The sequence below is a fragment of the Miscanthus floridulus genome, unplaced genomic scaffold (genome assembly GCF_019320115.1).
Source record: "Miscanthus floridulus cultivar M001 unplaced genomic scaffold, ASM1932011v1 os_2496_1_2, whole genome shotgun sequence".
Classification (NCBI taxonomy): domain Eukaryota; kingdom Viridiplantae; phylum Streptophyta; class Magnoliopsida; order Poales; family Poaceae; genus Miscanthus; species Miscanthus floridulus.
This window is the reverse complement of record NW_027098341.1, coordinates 40,023-57,863: the sequence shown is the minus strand read 5'-3', so window position 1 is coordinate 57,863 and position 17,841 is coordinate 40,023. Positions and strand designations below refer to the sequence as shown.

The 17,841-nt window shown below is 45.6% G+C and overlaps 2 protein-coding genes and 1 long non-coding RNA gene across 4 annotated transcripts; 2 read left to right on the top strand and 1 right to left on the bottom strand.

Moving 5' to 3' along the window:
* Nucleotides 1–279: 279 nt before the first annotated feature.
* Nucleotides 280–1,952, bottom strand: LOC136535067 (obtusifoliol 14-alpha demethylase-like). Its single transcript, XM_066527402.1, has 2 exons — nt 1,476–1,952; nt 280–1,287 (listed from the first exon to the last, which is right to left on the bottom strand). The coding sequence occupies exons 1-2, from the start codon at nt 1,950–1,952 to the stop codon at nt 280–282; spliced, it is 1,485 nt and encodes a 494-aa protein (XP_066383499.1).
* Nucleotides 1,953–11,744: 9,792 nt separating this feature from the next.
* On the top strand, nt 11,745–12,668 carry LOC136535061 (uncharacterized). The gene is made up of 4 exons (XR_010778921.1): nt 11,745–11,882; nt 11,969–12,182; nt 12,255–12,452; nt 12,532–12,668. It is a non-coding gene; the product is annotated as an uncharacterized lncRNA (long non-coding RNA).
* A 295-nt stretch (nt 12,669–12,963) lies between these two features.
* On the top strand, nt 12,964–14,028 carry LOC136535064 (uncharacterized). Of its 2 annotated transcripts, none has more exons than XR_010778924.1 (3): nt 12,964–13,023; nt 13,248–13,499; nt 13,889–14,028. XR_010778924.1 is itself a non-coding variant. In XM_066527399.1 (3 exons), exons 1-3 carry the CDS (start codon nt 13,047–13,049, stop codon nt 13,964–13,966), a joined length of 435 nt encoding a protein of 144 aa, XP_066383496.1. In that variant the 5' UTR covers nt 13,020–13,046; the 3' UTR covers nt 13,967–14,028. The 2 variants fall into 2 exon arrangements, 1 of the variants encoding a protein (XP_066383496.1); XM_066527399.1 differs by having other exon boundaries at nt 13,020–13,151.
* Nucleotides 14,029–17,841: the final 3,813 nt, after the last annotated feature.

Genomic DNA, 17,841 nt, shown 5'->3' with positions numbered 1-17,841 from the left:
TCACATGTACATATAAATTAAACATCTATTTTATTCTTTGTTTACAATACAAATTTAACATATTCCTTCACGCACATCAATATTTTTTCTATTACATGAATAGACAGCACACACGTACACAACGCACTTTACCTCCACTGGTAGAACTTTTATGTTGGAATTGGTTCTTATTAATATGGTGTGGTGGAGCCATGGAGGCATATGCCTTCACTCCTTCACCGTTGTACCTATTGCACCCAGTAGTCCTCCACACGCAAGAACAGAACCTAGCAATTTCTTTCATGCAGAACACACCCGTCTCCTGTAACTAACCATCACTTTACCTCTAGGCTCTGGAACAAGCTTCTCCCATGCTTCCTCCGGAAAAGGGGAGACCAATTCGAGGTCAAAGTTTCTCAGCAAATGGCTCCATATCGCCTTGATTTGCATGTAAGCATAGTCCTTCCCATGGCAAGCATGCCTACCGGTGCCGAACGACATGTAGGAGAACTTGCTGCCGCCAACTTTGTCCTCCTCTCTCTCCGGACCAAACCTACTTGGATCATACACATGCGGATCCTTGTAGATGTATGGCAGGGTGTTGCTGACTGCCATACATGTCACCAAGGTATGTCCTTTAGGGATTCCATATACGTCGCCTTCTGTTGACCGCACGTTGAAGCCCTTGCTCGCGTGACGGAACAACATCATTGCTGGAGGGTGCAGCCTCAGCGCCTCCTTGATGCAGCAATGCAAGGTGACCATCTCCTCCAAGATGTCGTAGTCCAGGCGCTCCCCATGCCGACCGACGATCTCTCTCTGCTCTTCCACAGCAGCCGCCAGGTGGTCTCTTCCACCGTCACTGAGCAGGCAAGCTCCTGTCCAGATGCCGGCGCTGGAGGTGGTGTGCTGCCCTGCGAACACCATGCCGACTAGTAGCCCGGCGATCTCACTCTCGGTCAAGGGCCGACCATTGATGTAGTTGGAGTCTACAAGTCTCTGCAGCACGTCGTTCTCGGCTAGGCCTGAGCTCCTGCGTGTTCTCACCACCTCGTGGATAATCTCCCCAAGTTTAGAGCGTGCCTTGTCACGCCGGCGGTGCTGCGGGATAGGGAGGTATGGGAAAAAGAAGCTGATCATGGAGGAGGTGTTGTCGAAGAGTTCGTTGAGGAGTGTGGCTACTTGGTCGAACATGTTGTCTCGGATATGCTTTCCGAGCAAGCACCGATTTGCGATGGCAAGGATCAAGTGCCAAATCTCATGCTTTAGATCAACAACGCCATGTTGCCCCCATTGTGCAAAGTAATCCTACACATTTTGTGTTAGCTGAAATAAGTACTAAACAACAGGTATGTGCACACACACGCTATATATATAGTTAGCATGAACTAACTAATAATTATAAAGAAAAAGATATCCGATCCAGAGAACATGCATCATCAAGAAATCAAATTAATTGATTGAGAATATGTGTGTGTGAATAGCTTATTACATACCTCCACCTCTTGAACCACAGCATCAACATGGCTTCTCAAGTTCATCGACTTTATCGCGTCGGTGCAGAAGCTGATCTGCCTGCTCCTCGTAGTCAAGTCCACATCATACATAACCCCTCGGCCAACAACGGGCACACTGAATTCGTAGATATTCGACTGTCTGATCTCAGACTCTGAGCCGTGGAAGAAGTGAGCTGTGGCCTCTGGCCCAACCAGAAAGGTCACCTTCTTCACCCCAAACAGGCTTATCGTGAACACGGTGCCCAGCTTTGCGTGTAGGCCATGGATCACGGTGGGGAGACCCCTGGTTAGGAGTGTAGGTAGAAGAGCAATCAGTGAAGCGACACTCACAACGGGTGGAAGTGCTGGCCCTTTTTTGTTCAGATTTTTTCTTTGTAGGATGATCATTTTAGTGGTGATCAGAAACAAAAGAGCTATGGTGAGACATGCTGCCACATGGATGGTTGTTAAATCCATGTCGCTGACTCTCTCCGTGCAGCGGTGGTGGCGGTACGATGCAGTGGAGGAGGCAATCAACCAGCTAGCCTACACACATAATGGGTGAAGACAACTAAGTTAGATGCGGAATTTATTAATGGAGAGTAACTTTCAAAAAAAAAATTTGGTTGGAATGGAACAACAAAGAAAACAAAAGTGCCCAAATTGTACACCATCTATACGTAAGATAAAATTGAAGAGAGATAGTGGATGGACAGATAAATATATATGATAGTTCCCCAGTGGCTAGTTCCCATATTCGAGTGTTCCGTTCTCATCGTTTGAAAACCGCCACCGGAACCTAAATACTGAATCAATCAGAACATGCATCCGTCAAACCAAGAACCGAAAAACCGATAGTTTGGCTCGGTTCGGTTCGATTCACAGTTCTCGGCTCCAAAGTGCCCAGCCCTAGCTGGTGTGCTTTGCTGCCCCTCAGGCGATGGACCTGTTCCTCACTTAATTAAGCTACCTTTTTTCTGAGAATTACACTGCTAATCCTGCACAGCGTTCCCCTGTAAACCAGTTCAGGCACATCCAGTCTTGGGTTTCAGTTATCTTATTGCTGATCTTGTTGTCTCCATGATGGAGGGTGAGCGGATGATAAGAGCACACAAATTCCAGGTTACCACGGAGAATAATTAAGGCACGAAACAAACATTACTCCGTAGTAGTTATCAGGAATTTGAGTGCAAGGAGACTTGGTTGCGCTGGCAAGCAGGAATTTAGTAAGGAATGTCGGGTTATGGTGTATATTGGGGGACGAAAATCATTGTTAAAATTCATGCTGACATTCTTCAGCTTTGTTTGGTGTACTGTTCCCTCCATTTTTTTAAAAAAATGGCCTAATAAGGTAGAAATGTTAGAACTAAAACGAAGCTAAAAGATTCTATTCATGTTCAGTGCATAATAATGATGGAAGTTAGTGGAGCGAGTCTCACGATGTACAACACTTCAATTCATGTGGTATCATTCCTACAGTTTGGCCTTGATTAGATCCTATCAAAGTTCCAAGTTTTTTCATTCTCTTTCCATCATATCAATTTTTAGCCGCTTGTATAGAGTATTAAATGTAGATAAAAAAATAACTAATTACATAGTTTAGTTGAAAATCACGAGATGAATCTTTTAAACCTAATTGGTCTACGATTGGACAATATTTACTAAATAAGACGAAAGTGGTACTATTCATCAGGTTGAAAAAAGTTGCAATCTAAACAAGCCCTTTTTATATATTGGAAATTCATTCTTCGTCACCTCGCGTGGTCCCCAGCTTCCCTCACCTCGCGAAACGAGCGACGTGATCCACCTCTTCGTCTTCCTCCGCCGTGGCCACGCGGGCGTGGGCGCTCGGCAATCCCTCCGCTCGGGTCCACCTCCACCTCCACCTCCACCTCCTGTCCTCCACATCATGGGCGGCCCCACATCAGCCATCAAGGATGGGATCTCCCTCTCCGGCGGAGGCGAAGGAGCAGCCGGATCCGGCAAAGTACGATCGGATGCTGCGAAGGGAGGAGTGGATCCGGCACTTGGTTTGTCGATGAGGACTCGGAGGCAGCAGGAGCGAGCACACGTCAACAACCACCGCGACGTCAACGCGCAGGTTAGCGGCGGAGCACAGAGGCTGATGTCCGCTTGCCAACAGTCCGACGACCTTGAGCTGTCACTACCGGAGACTGTGTAGTTACCGAGTGCCCAGACAATTACCGAGTGTCAAAAGTCGGGACACTCGGAAAACATTTATTACCGAGTGCCAACACTCGGAAAACATAAACACCCGGTAGTAGACCTCTTTACCGAGTCCGAACACTCGGTAACCTCAAACACTCGGTAGAACTACAATTTTACCGAAGGGGCGCACTCGGTAAAAAGAGACACTCGGTATTGAGCTGCCACGTCTCCTAGTGTACCAACCGTGCGCCAAACGGCGTCACGGCATGACATGTTTGCCGAGTGTAGAAGTATTTGCACTCGGTAATAATAAAGTTTTACCGAGTGTAAGTTCACAACACTCGGTAAACACTACTTTTACCGAGTGTACTAGCGCAACACTCGGTAAAATTCAACCAAATTTCTTGTTTGTTCCCTTCATTCTTTTTCCTCATCCACATATGATATTTAGTACTCCATTCCAAAATATGGTGTTTATTTCGATTTATTTACTATATTTCACAAAATTTTCATTCTTTATGATAATTAGATACATATCGTGTAAATTTAATTGTAATAATTAAAATCGAACTCGATAAATCACGAGATTGGAAGAATTAACATTGAAGCATACATCTATATTATAGAAAAATTTTCATAACGTTTCGGAAGTATTTTTACATTCGTCGCTGCCGAACCGGTACATCTCCCAAAGAGACACTAAACATTGACAATGACGAGTAGGATTTCTATTAAGAGTGAAATTCAACATTATGATTTGAACTTGGAATTTTTTAGATAGTAAATAGATGACATGAAATAGTTCATGTGAAAGTTTGGTGAATTTTAGGATTAAATTGGCATTTTTTCATTTTTGTTTTTGCATGAAATAATGGAGAATTTTACCGAGTGTGACCTCAAACACTCGGTAAAGATTAGCCACGGCCCACCTGTCTCTTTACCGAGTGCCGTAGATCTAGGCACTCGGTAAACATGTACCAGGCCCACATGTTATTGGGCTGTGGTGCTTCTGTTTACCGAGTGCCGTAGATCTGGGCACTCGGTAAACATGTACCAGGCCCACATGTAATTGGGCTGCGGTGCTTGAGTTTACCGAGTGCCGTATATTTAGGCACTCGGTAAACAGAGGCATTCACTTAGTCGTTTCTCCCTCAAATCGTGCAGACGACACCCACACCGCACGCCCGCGCATCCCCGCCGCACCGCCGCCGTCCCCCGCGCCGGCGCCTCCCCGCCGTCCCCCGCACTTGCGCCCGCGCGCTCCACGCCGACGCCGGCGCCTCCCCGCCGTCGCCGGCGCCTCCCCACCGCCGCGGCCGCCTCCTCCCCTCCACGCCGTCGTAGAACCGGCGCGCGCGGTGAAAGACGACGCGCTGAAGCTCCAGCTCGACGCCGTCAAGGCCGACAACGACTCCCTCCTCTCCCACAACAAGAAGCTCCACCGCCGCGGCCGCCTCCTCCCCTCCACCACCGCCGCCACCGGGCGGTCCCCCACAGCCGCCGCCACCGGGAAAGGAAGGGCTGCAACCTCATCCATTGCCGAGGTTTGTTGCTAATCTATCTTCTCAGATTGCAAAAAAACGATATGCATGACTTATTCTGATGCTCACAGCCATAGGATTCTAGACCTTATCATTTTCGTTTTTTTCCGTCACAGAAAAGACATGATTGTGGTAGACGAACTGTATATATGCAGACTAAATTAATCCGACATGGACTTGTTTGAATGTATTTAATCCAGTGTTAGTTCAAGAAAAAAGAGGCACACAATTCCAACCAGATGAGAACTTTTGATGCCAGTGCTAATCTATATTCGTAGTGTCATGTATGGGTCCTTGGAAACTTCAATCTTGCCTTAGCCTGGTCGATCTGAAGTTTTGATGGCAGCAGCTCCCTGCCGATTTCTGATTATTGATCACAGAACTGTGACAGAGTGTATGAATGGAAAGGAGTACTAGTATAGGTTAACTCAGCTGTCAGGCATACAGGGAATCGCAGTGTTGGTGTATGAGAGGAATCTATGAGCTAGTGAGAACAGAGCTTACGAAGTGGAGAACAGAGCACACATGTTACTGTGTCATTTGTCATTTATGCATTTCCTCATGGTGATGTATATGCATCCTGCATGCTTTAGCATAATACATATACCAGTGTAGTGCTTGATTAGATCATTGCTTCTACTAGTAAAACAAAGTAAATGGATGAGTCCTTGATAAATCAAGGACCCTATTTCTTTTCTAGGAAAGTGTAACCAGATCACCATTTAGGGAAAATGAGTAAGCTACATTGAGTAGTTAGTTGAGCACCAAGGAAGGAATCTCAAGCTTTTCCTTAATAAGAGGAATAATTCTTAAAACGCATTGTATGCCCTTTTGTATGTTAGCTTACAACTTTATTGTGAAATAAAGTTAAAAATGTTAAGTCGTCTTAGATTCACTTGTTTCATAATTTATATTGCAATATCGCAGGGTTGGCTTGAATGTTGTCATTCTTACACACGTGTTCATACATTCAGTTACACACTTGTTTCCATCAAGTTCACTCCAAATTAAGTTGAATGTTGCATTGTCACTTAACCATGTGTGATGTCTACCCGGCGTATATGTATTTCACTCAGTGCATATTTTGTTCTTGCTTAACTGCAATGTAATTATTTCACTAATAATAAGGGGAAGAAAATACAATATGCTTATGTGAACTGCTGATTAAACTTTAATTTGGCATGCATAATGGAAACTTCATATAATTCGTTCACAGCATGCTAAAATGCTCTCATAGTTAGATATTCTGTTGGATTTGAATACTAGCCCACTATGCAGTGCAACAGATAAAAACATAATAATTAGCTTGTGCATACACGAATAAGCTGACAGAGCGCAGACTAGATGAAATGAGTATATATTTTGTCGCATTGGTATAGAAGCCTCCAAATTAAGGAATTGGTACACAATATTGACCTGCCACCATTATTATAGTGGGCAACATATAGTGTTATGTATATTTATTTATGTTAATAAATGGAAGATGGCTATATATCTAGCTAGCAAATTATTAGTACAGCTAGCTATAAACTTGTGGGCCCATAGAATTGGCTGGCTAATTGCAAGGTGGTTTAGCTAGCTATAGATTCAATCGAGTACCATATTTTAGTGTTATTAGTACTGATTTAGGTGTTCGAATTGGACAGCCATATTAGTTATCTAATTAATACTCCTAATTAAGTGTAATGCACATAGCACATACCTTGTCTACATATCTATAGGAGCTTAATTAATATCCTTTGTTTTTTACATATATGAACATGCATGCCTGATTGACAGCACAATGAATATCCAAAAGAGTAATAAAGGGGACCAATAGATAAATGGACCTTATGTGCAAAGAGAAAATAAAACAAATAAAAAGGAGACTCTTATCTGTAAGGAATGTATATGATGAATGCAATGCCTGAACTATATATGCATGTGTAGTATGATGATATTATAATATAAGATTTGCACGAATATATATGCTGCTTAACCTACCCACCAGTGGCACACAATTTGCACAAAAAAATACTTCTCTTTGATCAGTTGAAACAAGCAGAAGAAGCCACTATTAAGCCTTTCAGATTCTTACCTCACAAAGAAAGCAACAAATAAAAGCATGTGCCAGACAACAACCAAGAATAACACATGAGGAAAGAACCAAAGAGAAAAAATAGATACAGTCAAGTACACAGAATAGTCTTTAGAGACGGTGGCACCTAAAAAGGAGCTGGGAATAATTAGTTGGCCTAGCTGATTGAAGGTGAGAGGAGGCAAAAAATATAAGATTATGTGTGCAATTACACTATGCTTCTTAGATCCAGACAGATACCGTGACGCTTGTATTTCCAAGTGTCGACCAAGAACATGAATGTCTCTTTATCATCTCATATGGTTTTTCTCTCGCACTACTACTCTATTGCTCTAAACTGCAATATCGTCTATATGTTAGGATGGATGACCGTCAGTGGATGTACACGGGCTATCAGAAGAGGGGTCAATACACAAATGAATGGATTGAGAAGGCCAATGATTTCATGACGAAGGCATTTGCAAACGGACGGCGACATGCCTGGTGTCCCTGTAGGAAGTGTAAGAACAAGGCAATGAAAACATATGAGGAGATGAGTAAAGATCTTGTCAACAATGGATTTGTAGAGAACTATACCCGGTGGACCATGCATGGTGAACGCCATCGTGCGAGAGAAGAGGTCGTGAGACAACGGATCGAGGAGTTTGATTCTGAAGCCGGGGTGGCAGAAATGTTAAATGACCATGACATGGCTTTCGATGAAGGAAGTGCAGAGCAGGAGCCAGAGCAAACTGCAAAGGCGTTTTACGCCATGTTGGATGCGGCACAACAACCCCTTCACGGGCGCACCAATGTTTCTAAACTGGATGCCATTGCACGTCTAATGGCTGTGAAGTCCCAGTTTAGCTGGAGTAGAGAATCCTTCGATCAACTGTTGACAGTAGTTGGCACCCTACTTCCGGATGATCACGTTCTGCCAAAGAACACATATGAGTCAAATAAAATCCTTTGTGCACTCAAGATGTCGTACGAGCAGATACATGCTTGTCCGAACGGATGCATCTTATTCAGGGGAGAACATGCTGACGATAAGTACTGTCCGAAGTGTAAGGCATCTAGGTACATTGAGTTAGAATCTGGTGATGGTTGGAAGACGCAAACAAAAGTCGGCGCAAAGATCCTGAGGTACCTTCCTTTCATACCGAGGATCCAACGGCTTTTCATGAGCGAGGAATCCGCAAAACAGATGACGTGGCACAAAACTGGACGCCGATACACTGACAAGATGATACATCCGTCCGATGGTGAATCATGGAAAAGCTTCGATCGGAAGCATACCGACAAAGCTGATGAGGCTCGTAATGTACGCATTGCACTGGCAACTGATGGGTTCAATCCTTATGGAATGGGTTCTTCACCATACACATGTTGGCCCGTATTCGTCATCCCTCTCAACCTCCCACCTGGCGTCGCCTTTCAACGGCAAAATATTTTCTTGTCACTTATAATTCCAGGACACCCGGGGGCTAATATGAGTGTGTACATGGAGCCTTTGATAGACGATTTGGTCCGTGCATGGGACGAAGGGGTAGTGACATACGACCGATTCACAAAGACAAACTTCAGAATGCATATTTGGTACCATTATTCCATGCATGACTTCCTGGCTTATGGGTTATTTTGTGGCTAGTGTGTTCACACGAAGATGCCATGCCCGATATGCAAGTCAGCTGTGGAGTTCTTTCGGTTGGAGAAGGGGGGCAAGTTTTCTTCGTTTGACAAACATCGACAATTCCTCCCTCTTGACCACCCATTCAGGAGAGACAAGAAGAACTTTCGAAAAGGTGTCACAGTGGAAGACTCTGCACCAGAAATGATGACAGGTGCCCAGGTTCTTGAGATGTTAGATGGTCTTGTGGTCGACAATGAAAAGGGGGGCTTCGTGGGATATGGAAAAGAGCATGCCTGGACACACAAGTCGTGCTTGTGGAAGCTTCCTTACTTTAAGGACCTCCTTCTTCCACATAACATTGATGTAATGCACACTGAAAAGAATTTTGCCGAGGCGGTCCTTCACACAATCATGGACTGGGAAAAGTCAAAGGACAATGTCAAGGCTAGATTGGATCAAGCAACGCTGTGCGATAGACCAAAGCTAAACATGTTGCCTCCCTTACGCGAGAAGTCATGGAAGAAGCCTAAGGCCGACTTCGTCCTAACGAGGGCCCAAAAGAAAGAAGTTCTTCAATGGTTCCAATCGTTGATGTTCCCTGACGGGTATGCAGCGAATTGGAGGAGGGGTGTGAACTTAAGTACCATGCGAATCACAGGGCTGAAGAGTCATGATTACCACATATGGATTGAGCGCCTTCTTCCGGTGATGGTTCGTGGCTATTTCCCTGATCACATCTGGCGAGTGATGGCAGAGTTGAGCATGTTCTTCCGCAAGCTATGTGCTAAGGAGATATCTCGGACCGAGATTGAAGAAATGGAAAGAATGGCCCCGGTGTTGCTCTGCAAGTTGGAGAAGATCTTTCCCCCCGGCTTCTTCAATCCGATGCAACATTTGCTCTTGCACCTACCATATGAGGCAAAAATGGGGGGCCCTGTGCATGCCCGTTGGTGCTATCCAATTGAGCGATGCCTAAAGGTTCTTAGAACAAAATGCAAAATTGAAGCTTCCTGTGCAGAGGCATCCATTGTGGAGGAGGTGTCATACTTCACAACAAGATACTATGCTGACAACCTTCCTAACGTGCATAATCCACCCCCTCGTTACAATGCTGCCGACAATCAGTCGACCCTCAGCCTTTTCCGAGGGCAACTCGGAAGTGCAAGTGAACCTACCTTGAAGATGTTGAGCCTAGAAGAGTGGCGCTCTATCCAGCTGTATGTGTTGCGGAACCTTGAAGAGGTTGGCCCGTACATTGCGTAAGTTTTACACAAACTTGTTTCTTTTCTTGTCAGTATTTCGCATGCACCCATCCAACCCTCTTGTTAACGGCCGTTACAGCAATTTTGTTCTCCTCTACCATCGTCCATCACGGAGGGAACCCACCGAAGCGGAAGTTGAAACCCTTCTAAGACATGGCGCGGGAGAACGAAATCCCACTTTTATTTGTTGGTTCAAGGAGGAGGTACTGTTCAATTTCATTTGTTGTTTGTACTTAACTCTCAACTTGACAAATATATAACGAATCATCCTACTTGAACTAGCAGGCCAAAACTGACGTGTCTATGAGTGCCGAGTTGAGGCAAGTTGCCAATGGATTTGAATTTAGGGTCAAGTCATTCTCTGTGTACGATGTCAATGGATATCGCTTTCACACAACTCGGCATGAGCAGCGTCGGCCGAATCGAAGAACCACAAATACCGGTGTTTTCACGCCAGGCACAGATGGGTTGGACTACTATGGAATAATTGAAGAAATATACAAACTCAAGTTTCCTGGTTGTGTACCTCTTCATCCTGTCATATTCAAATGCCATTGGTTTGATCCCAAAGAAGTGATAAAGACCCCTGAGCTTGGGTTAGTCGAAGTTCTAAAGTCATCCGTCTTGTTAGGAGACGACGTGTACATTGTGGCCCAACAGGCCACGCAAGTTTATTATCTCTCATACCGGTGCCAAACCAAAGACCGTCTTAAGGCGTATGATGTTGTGTACAAGGTATCGCCGCATGGTAAAGTACCCGTCCCAAACGATGATGATTATAACATCGATGCAAACACATATGACGGAGAGTTCTTTCAAGAAGAAGGATTAGAAGGGAGTTTTGAGATTGTCTTAGATGTAGATCTCGCAATGGAAGTAGACAATGATACGATCATTGTTGACGGGGATGATGGAGAGGAGGTTCACAACGCGAAGGACTTGTTATTACTTGAGCAACACCATTCAGGCAGTGTCGCTAGTGATGAGACTTTGAGAGACGATCATAATTACGTCGACAATAGCGATGATGAGATTTTTGGCCCACCTATCGATGATCTTGATGATTATTTCTAGTACATGTAAGATCTGTAGTACTTATGGCAATTTTATACATGTATGATACATTTACTTATTTTGCATCTCTTTTATACATGTATGATATATTTACTTATTTTGCATCTCTTTTATACATGTATGATACATTTACTTTTGTATATGCGTACTGATAGTTTATTCCTTTTGTTGTAGGTGATTGATGGTGGGCGGTGGAATCAGGAAGCTTAGGTCGGTTATGACCTTAATGGCTGGTGGCGAGGGGTCCAGCCAGGGTGGAGGAGGAGGGCGTGCACAGACTGAGGGTGGAGGGCGTGCCCAGGGAGGAGGAGGAGGACGACGACGAGGGCGTGCCCAGGGAGGTGGAGCCCAGGATGAAGGAGGAGCCCAGGGTGGAGGAGGAGGACGGCGACGACGAGGGCGTCGAGAGCCGACACCTCCTCCACAGGACGATGACCACGAGTTCGTAGCGGCCACGGAGGAGGATGAGGAGGAGGAGGAGACCAGGGAGGAGATAGCGGAGGCGGTGGAGGAGGCACGGAGGGAGGATGCTTTCGAGCGGGTTGAGCGCGAGGAGGATGCCGACTTGGTGGCAGAGGAAAATGGGGTGCCTACGGTTTGGCTGCGAGGGTCGTCGCGCCTCCCAGACTTACCCATACAGAGACGGCCAGTGATTCGACCATCCGGAACTAAGTAAGTAATTTTTGCATGTTAACACTAATTCACAGGTTTTTAAGTTATAACAGAAACTAATATTCAATCTCAATAACTTTGTGCAGGGATTGGGAAATGGTGATCCCAGGGAGTCACTCTCGCCGAGTAAACGGGATCCTGGGTCTTCTGTGCAGGGCAAACTACCCCGGGATGGTGAGGATCGATGGTGTTGTGCAGCCCGCCATGAAGTGGTCCCACTGGCACGCCGCCAGCGATTAGACTGATCGAGCTGGCAGGTGTTATAACAGCAAGGCCGACCGGGTGATGAAAGAGCTGTGGGTACGTGTTCATCGCACTATGCTGATAATAACATCACATTAATTGTATATTACTGACTGTATTTGCTTGTAGGATTACTACACCTTGGCGGAGGGAGTACGTAGGGAGGACGCGGATGACGTGGTGAACAGAGTCTGTGTTCACCGAGTGCAGGACCTCTTCTACGAGACAAAGCTCCTGTGCAGAAGAATTTACTATGCCCGCAGAGGAAACAGAGTCACCAGAGCGCAGGCAGTGCACCTGCCCCTAACTAAGGAGCAATACTTGACGGTAAACATGAGATTACATCGTCTGTGATTAATTGCACTGAAATTGATTTATGATTTGTCATGTGCTCGTGTATGTGCAGGTGCCTCCTGCTTGGTGTGCGGGGATGGACAACTGCTGGGAGGCCATTGTGGACACGTGGTTGAGTGAGGAGTACGAGCAATATCACGCCGTACGCTCACGTTGCCGTGCGATGATGCAGGGTTCCTCGCACAAACAAGGGCCAACTACCCTCAAGGAATATGCAGCCAGATATGTACGTGGATTTCATTTCGTTGTTGCTACGCTAACTTCTGAATGCATAATATCTTATTGTTGTGCTTCTTCCTGCAGACGCGGTTCCACCCCGGCCAGGAGTGCGCCTCGTTCAAGGCATATGCCTTGGCACACAAGGGCAAGGCAAAGGACCCCGACCTCGTCTACAACCCGGAGGACCCGCCTGAGGCATACAGTAACCTGAGCGTGCACAGTCGCCTCAGCGAGTACATGGCGATGGCGAGAGAGATCCATGGGCCAGAATTTGATCCGAGCACCGCTGACCTCGAGGGTGACATCGTCATGAGGTTGGGACCAGGTAAGCCACACGGGAGGTACTATATGGGCAACAACACCATAGACACGGCCAACACTCAGACACTCGCCCAGATTAGAGCCCGGAGCACGAGTTCGAGCCCGGCCATACGCCCACGCTCACAGCCCCAGGTGGTAGCACTCCAGGTTAGTTCTGTTGCATTCGTTGTCCATTCATTTTCTACCCGTTCTATATTTGCATTCTAACTATGTGATAAATAATTGTAGGCCCAGATTGAAGCCCTGCAGGAGTCACAGCAGGCCTCACAGAGCCAGTTTCAGGCCCTCCAGCTATCGCACCAGGCCGAGTTGGCACAGGAGAGGGCGCGAGTGCAGGCCCAGCTTGAGGCCTTCCAGCAGTCGCAGAAGGCCTGGTACGAGTACATGGCCAGCTTTTCTCAGAGCATGGGCCAGCCTCCACCGCCTCCGCCGCCGCCGATGATACCGTTGGTGCCTCCACCTCCGCGCGACGGCACTCCTGTGAGTCACTCTTCATCTTGAAAGGCTTTTTCAGTTCAGATTGTGCTACAGTCAACACTATCATGTTAGAACCTAGAAGAGAGTAGGATACATACATGTATAAGTTAGATTATTAGTAATATTGTTCAGACCTTGAAAGGCATCATGTTAGGTTCTACATGAGTACATAGGTGTTTGCCCAATTCATGTTCAGTCTACTCGACCATGTGTGACGATATCTTGCACATAGAGGAGACCTAAACAGCAACTAACTTGATATGTGTTATCTATTATATGCCTATATATTGATGTCACTGTTAACTGGTCTTTCGAAGGAATATTTGAATTTGGCATACTACCTTATGATTAATTGACAAATATGTTTATTTTCTTTTGCTCCCTCATTCCAGGGACCTTCTACAGCTGGATCGAACAACGATCAAGACTTGGACTTGTCTCCGTTTCTCGGTAGGGCTCCGACCATGTGACAGGACCATGTTTCACTTGTTTGTATGTTGAACTTAGAAGTGGGTTGAACTTTGTGGACTTTGGACATGTTGATGGTGTTTGTGGACTTTGCATTGTGCTTGTGACATTTGTTGTAGCTATATGTTGGTTATAATGAGTGGATGTGACATTTGTGGACATATATGTGATATATATTGTCTATCTGTTCGTAACTGTGATATTCTGTTATAATTGTTGTTAATTGTGGCTGGATATGCACTGAAAAAAACAAAAAAAAATACTGTGGACAAGTTTTACCGAGTGTTACACTCGGTAATGGTCATGTTTACCGAGTGTTACACTCGGTAAAACAGAGAACAGAACCAAATTGGTTCTGATTCTGTTAATTTTGCCGAGTGGTGCCATTTTTTACCGAGTGCCACGACCCCACTCGGATATATGTGCCATTTTTTACCGAGTGGAACACTCAGTTAACGAGTTACATGTTTACCGAGTGTTACTGGTCCACTCGGTAAACTATATTAGGGAAAAATATTTGCGGAATTGTTTTAATCATGAAAATGGTTATCTGTTTACCGAGTGCTATGTCTAACACTCGGTAAACGACGCCGTTAACGGCAAGCTTGGGGACTGACGACCGTCACGTCGTAGTTGTTTACCGAGTGCCGGCTTAGCACTCGGTAAGATTTATTCTCCGAGTGCCCCGTTAGTTGACACTCGGTAAACTAACTTTACCGAGTCGTTGTTTACCGAGTCATGTTTACCGAGTGTGGCACTCGGTAAACAATTTACCGAGTGTTTCTCCATATTTGCCGAGTGTTTATAACACTCGGTAATTAATCAGTATCCCGTAGTGTGTTGCTCAAAGGTTCGATTCTCCCCGGTCCTACTTGTTGGATTAAATTATTTGCTTCTTGTCGTCATCTTCAGTGTTTCTCCTGCGGTTGATATGGGCATCTGAAACTTGGTGCAGAGGGTGGTAGGGGATCTCCATTCTCAAGCAATTTCGCTACTAGCTGATTACTTTTAGGAGGAATTTCTTGAATCTCAACTGAAAAGAATCACTATCTCTACAAAGGAAACGAGGCATATCATCAATTTCTTTTCTTTCTTTCTTTACTGACCCGGAATCCTGTCATTTGCATAGCTGGTTTTCATGTGTAGTAAACAAGTTAGAAGCTAGAACCTTGTCCAAACCTGCTTGCATATGTTGCTAACGATCCAGCTCCAGATAATATGTTGTGCAATGTGTATGCTAAGATGGATGTTTATTACTCTACCATATTCTATAAGTTTGCATAGTTCCATTAGTATTCTTGATCAAATGGATCCTGAGATTGATCAGCAAATTTCAGAACACGCTGCATGAATGCATAGATATTGCACTAATGATGGAGGTAGCTTTGCTGTTCTACAGTCGAATATATTTGTTTTCAATTCTTCCATTCTTTTCATTTGCTTAATAAAAGACAACCTCATAAACTGTAGGATCAAGATGTATCTTTATAAAGAGGGATATGCTGAAGAAGATGACGGTTATGCTAATGCAACCATTTTTTGTTGAGTATTGCTCCATGGTCAGGATAGAAGAGGCAAGAAAGCCAAGCAAGATAGGCTAATTGTCAAATTTCTGAAGAAATATATTCATTACACTACCGGAAACACCTAATTTGCCGAGTGTCCCCACCTTTGCCGTGGGCAAGATTTCGGGCACTCGGTGTTTGCCGGGTGTCCCAAAGACGACACTCGGCAAAAACAAAACTCACGGCATAACAGTTTACGCCGAGTGCTGACACTCGGCAAACAATAGACACACGACAACTTCATGTCCGGGTAACACCGTTGACCTCCGTTATCATTTTGCCGAGTGTCACACGTTAACACATGGCAAACCCACCTATATGCCGAGTGTCAAAATACGACACTCGGCAAACTCTGTTATATGCCGAGTGTCAGCATCTGACACTCGGCAAACAAATTTTTTTTTTTGATTTTGCCCCCCAAACTTTTTTTACTGTTGTCTTACAATACCTGTTGCTCTGTGTTGAAGTTTTGTACATTTCTGAGTTATTTTACTATATTTCGTCAATTTATTTTAGTCAAATGAATTTTCGGTAATTTTTTGGATTTGAACTGCAAGTGCTTCGAATATCCGAAAAAAGTGAATAAAAAATGATATTCTTGTCACTGAGTCTGTTTTGAGACCGTATCCAGGGCCAGACCAAAAATTTCGAACATTGTGTTCACAAAACATGAGCAGAAATGCGTGGCGGAAACGTCTGAAAATTCTATAAAAAGCAAACGAAGTCTGAAAATCACGAAATTCGTCGAGTTGTCATGATATCATACGTGGAGGCTATGGTAAAAAATTGATAGTGTTTCGGCAAAGTTGACACGTACGCTGTTTACAAATCGGATCGTCTCCGGAGAAGTTTCTGAGATTTGAGAAAGATCCGGTAAGATGAGGAGACAATTTGAATGTCGATTTGGAGTTTCACTTCAAATTTTTTGTATATACAATAGAGAACAAAGATCGCTTCTTGTGAATTTTTGGCAATTTTTCGGAGTCATTTCGTAATTTTAATTCTTTCGTCGCAATTATTGAATTTTAGATGCGTGATATACAAACACATGAAATAATAGTCCAATTTTTGTACAAGCTTGAAATATACATTTGTGAGTGCTGAGTGCACCTAACAAAGTTTAATGCAAGTTCATTTCATGAAATTAGTGAAACATGAAATAGAGGAAAGTAATTAAGTAGAGGAAAGAAAAGGGCAGCATGAAATATAGAAATAAGTTTGCCGAGTGCTGCATAGGTGGCACTCGGCAAAAATGTAATAAACTTTTTTTAAAATTTCTTGTTTGCCGATTTTTTTAAAAAATGTTTGCCGAGTACCCAATCGTCACGGCACTCGGCAACCAGGCGTTTAGGTTTTTTTTAAGTAGTTTACTGAGTGCGCCATCGGCCGACACTCGGCAAACTGATGGGATTTTTTTAAAAAAAACGTTGCCGAGTGTCGTATCGGCCCGACACTCGGCAAACAGGCCGCAAAATAGCTAGGACGCTGGCCGGCTCTGGCAATTTCTCCATTCTATCCCCGCGCACGCGCGCGCCCTCCTCCGTGCGCACGCGCCGCCGTCGACCTCCCTCCCCTCGCGCCGCCGTCGAGCTCCCCCCACGCGCCCTCCTCCCTCCCCACTCCATCGTGCTCCCCACGCCCGCCGCCGTCGAGCTCCCCCCCCACGCGCCGCCGACCGCACACCCTCCACCGCAACCCCTCCGCCGCCCCCTCCCTCCCCACTCCGCGCCCCCCTCCCTCCCCACCCCGCCCGCCTCCGCCGTCGACCTCCACCCCGCCCGGCCGGTCTGCCACAGCCACCGGCTGGCCCACGCCCCTGTCCCCGCCGCGAAACCGAGCGCGAGCACGACCCCGCCCGCCTGCCCCCAGCGAGACCCTGCGCCACCTCGGTGCCCGCCCGCAGGGAGCCCCTTGCTCAACGCCACTCCGACGACCTCCTGGGCGGCTTCTACAGCGCGGCCGCCTCTCCGACGACAGCTGTTCTACGGCGACCCAGGTAACTCAAAGTCGCCCTGCTCGGTTGATTCCGATTTGGGAACGGCCTCGGCAGCTCCGCTTGCTGGCGACCATGGGGGCGACCCCAATCGAATTGGGGGCCATAGTTCAGGCTGCACGCGTCTGATCGAATGTAGTAGATTTACTGAACATTAGAAAGCGACATCTTGTGGTCATATTTGAATGCTAATCAAATGTATAGTTATATGAGAAGCAAGTTGATGAAGCAAATATTCTTTTAATAGAAACAGAGCACCCATCATTAAGTCAAAGTTTAGATGGGTACTACCTCACTCAGTTGGCAAGGGATAATGAAC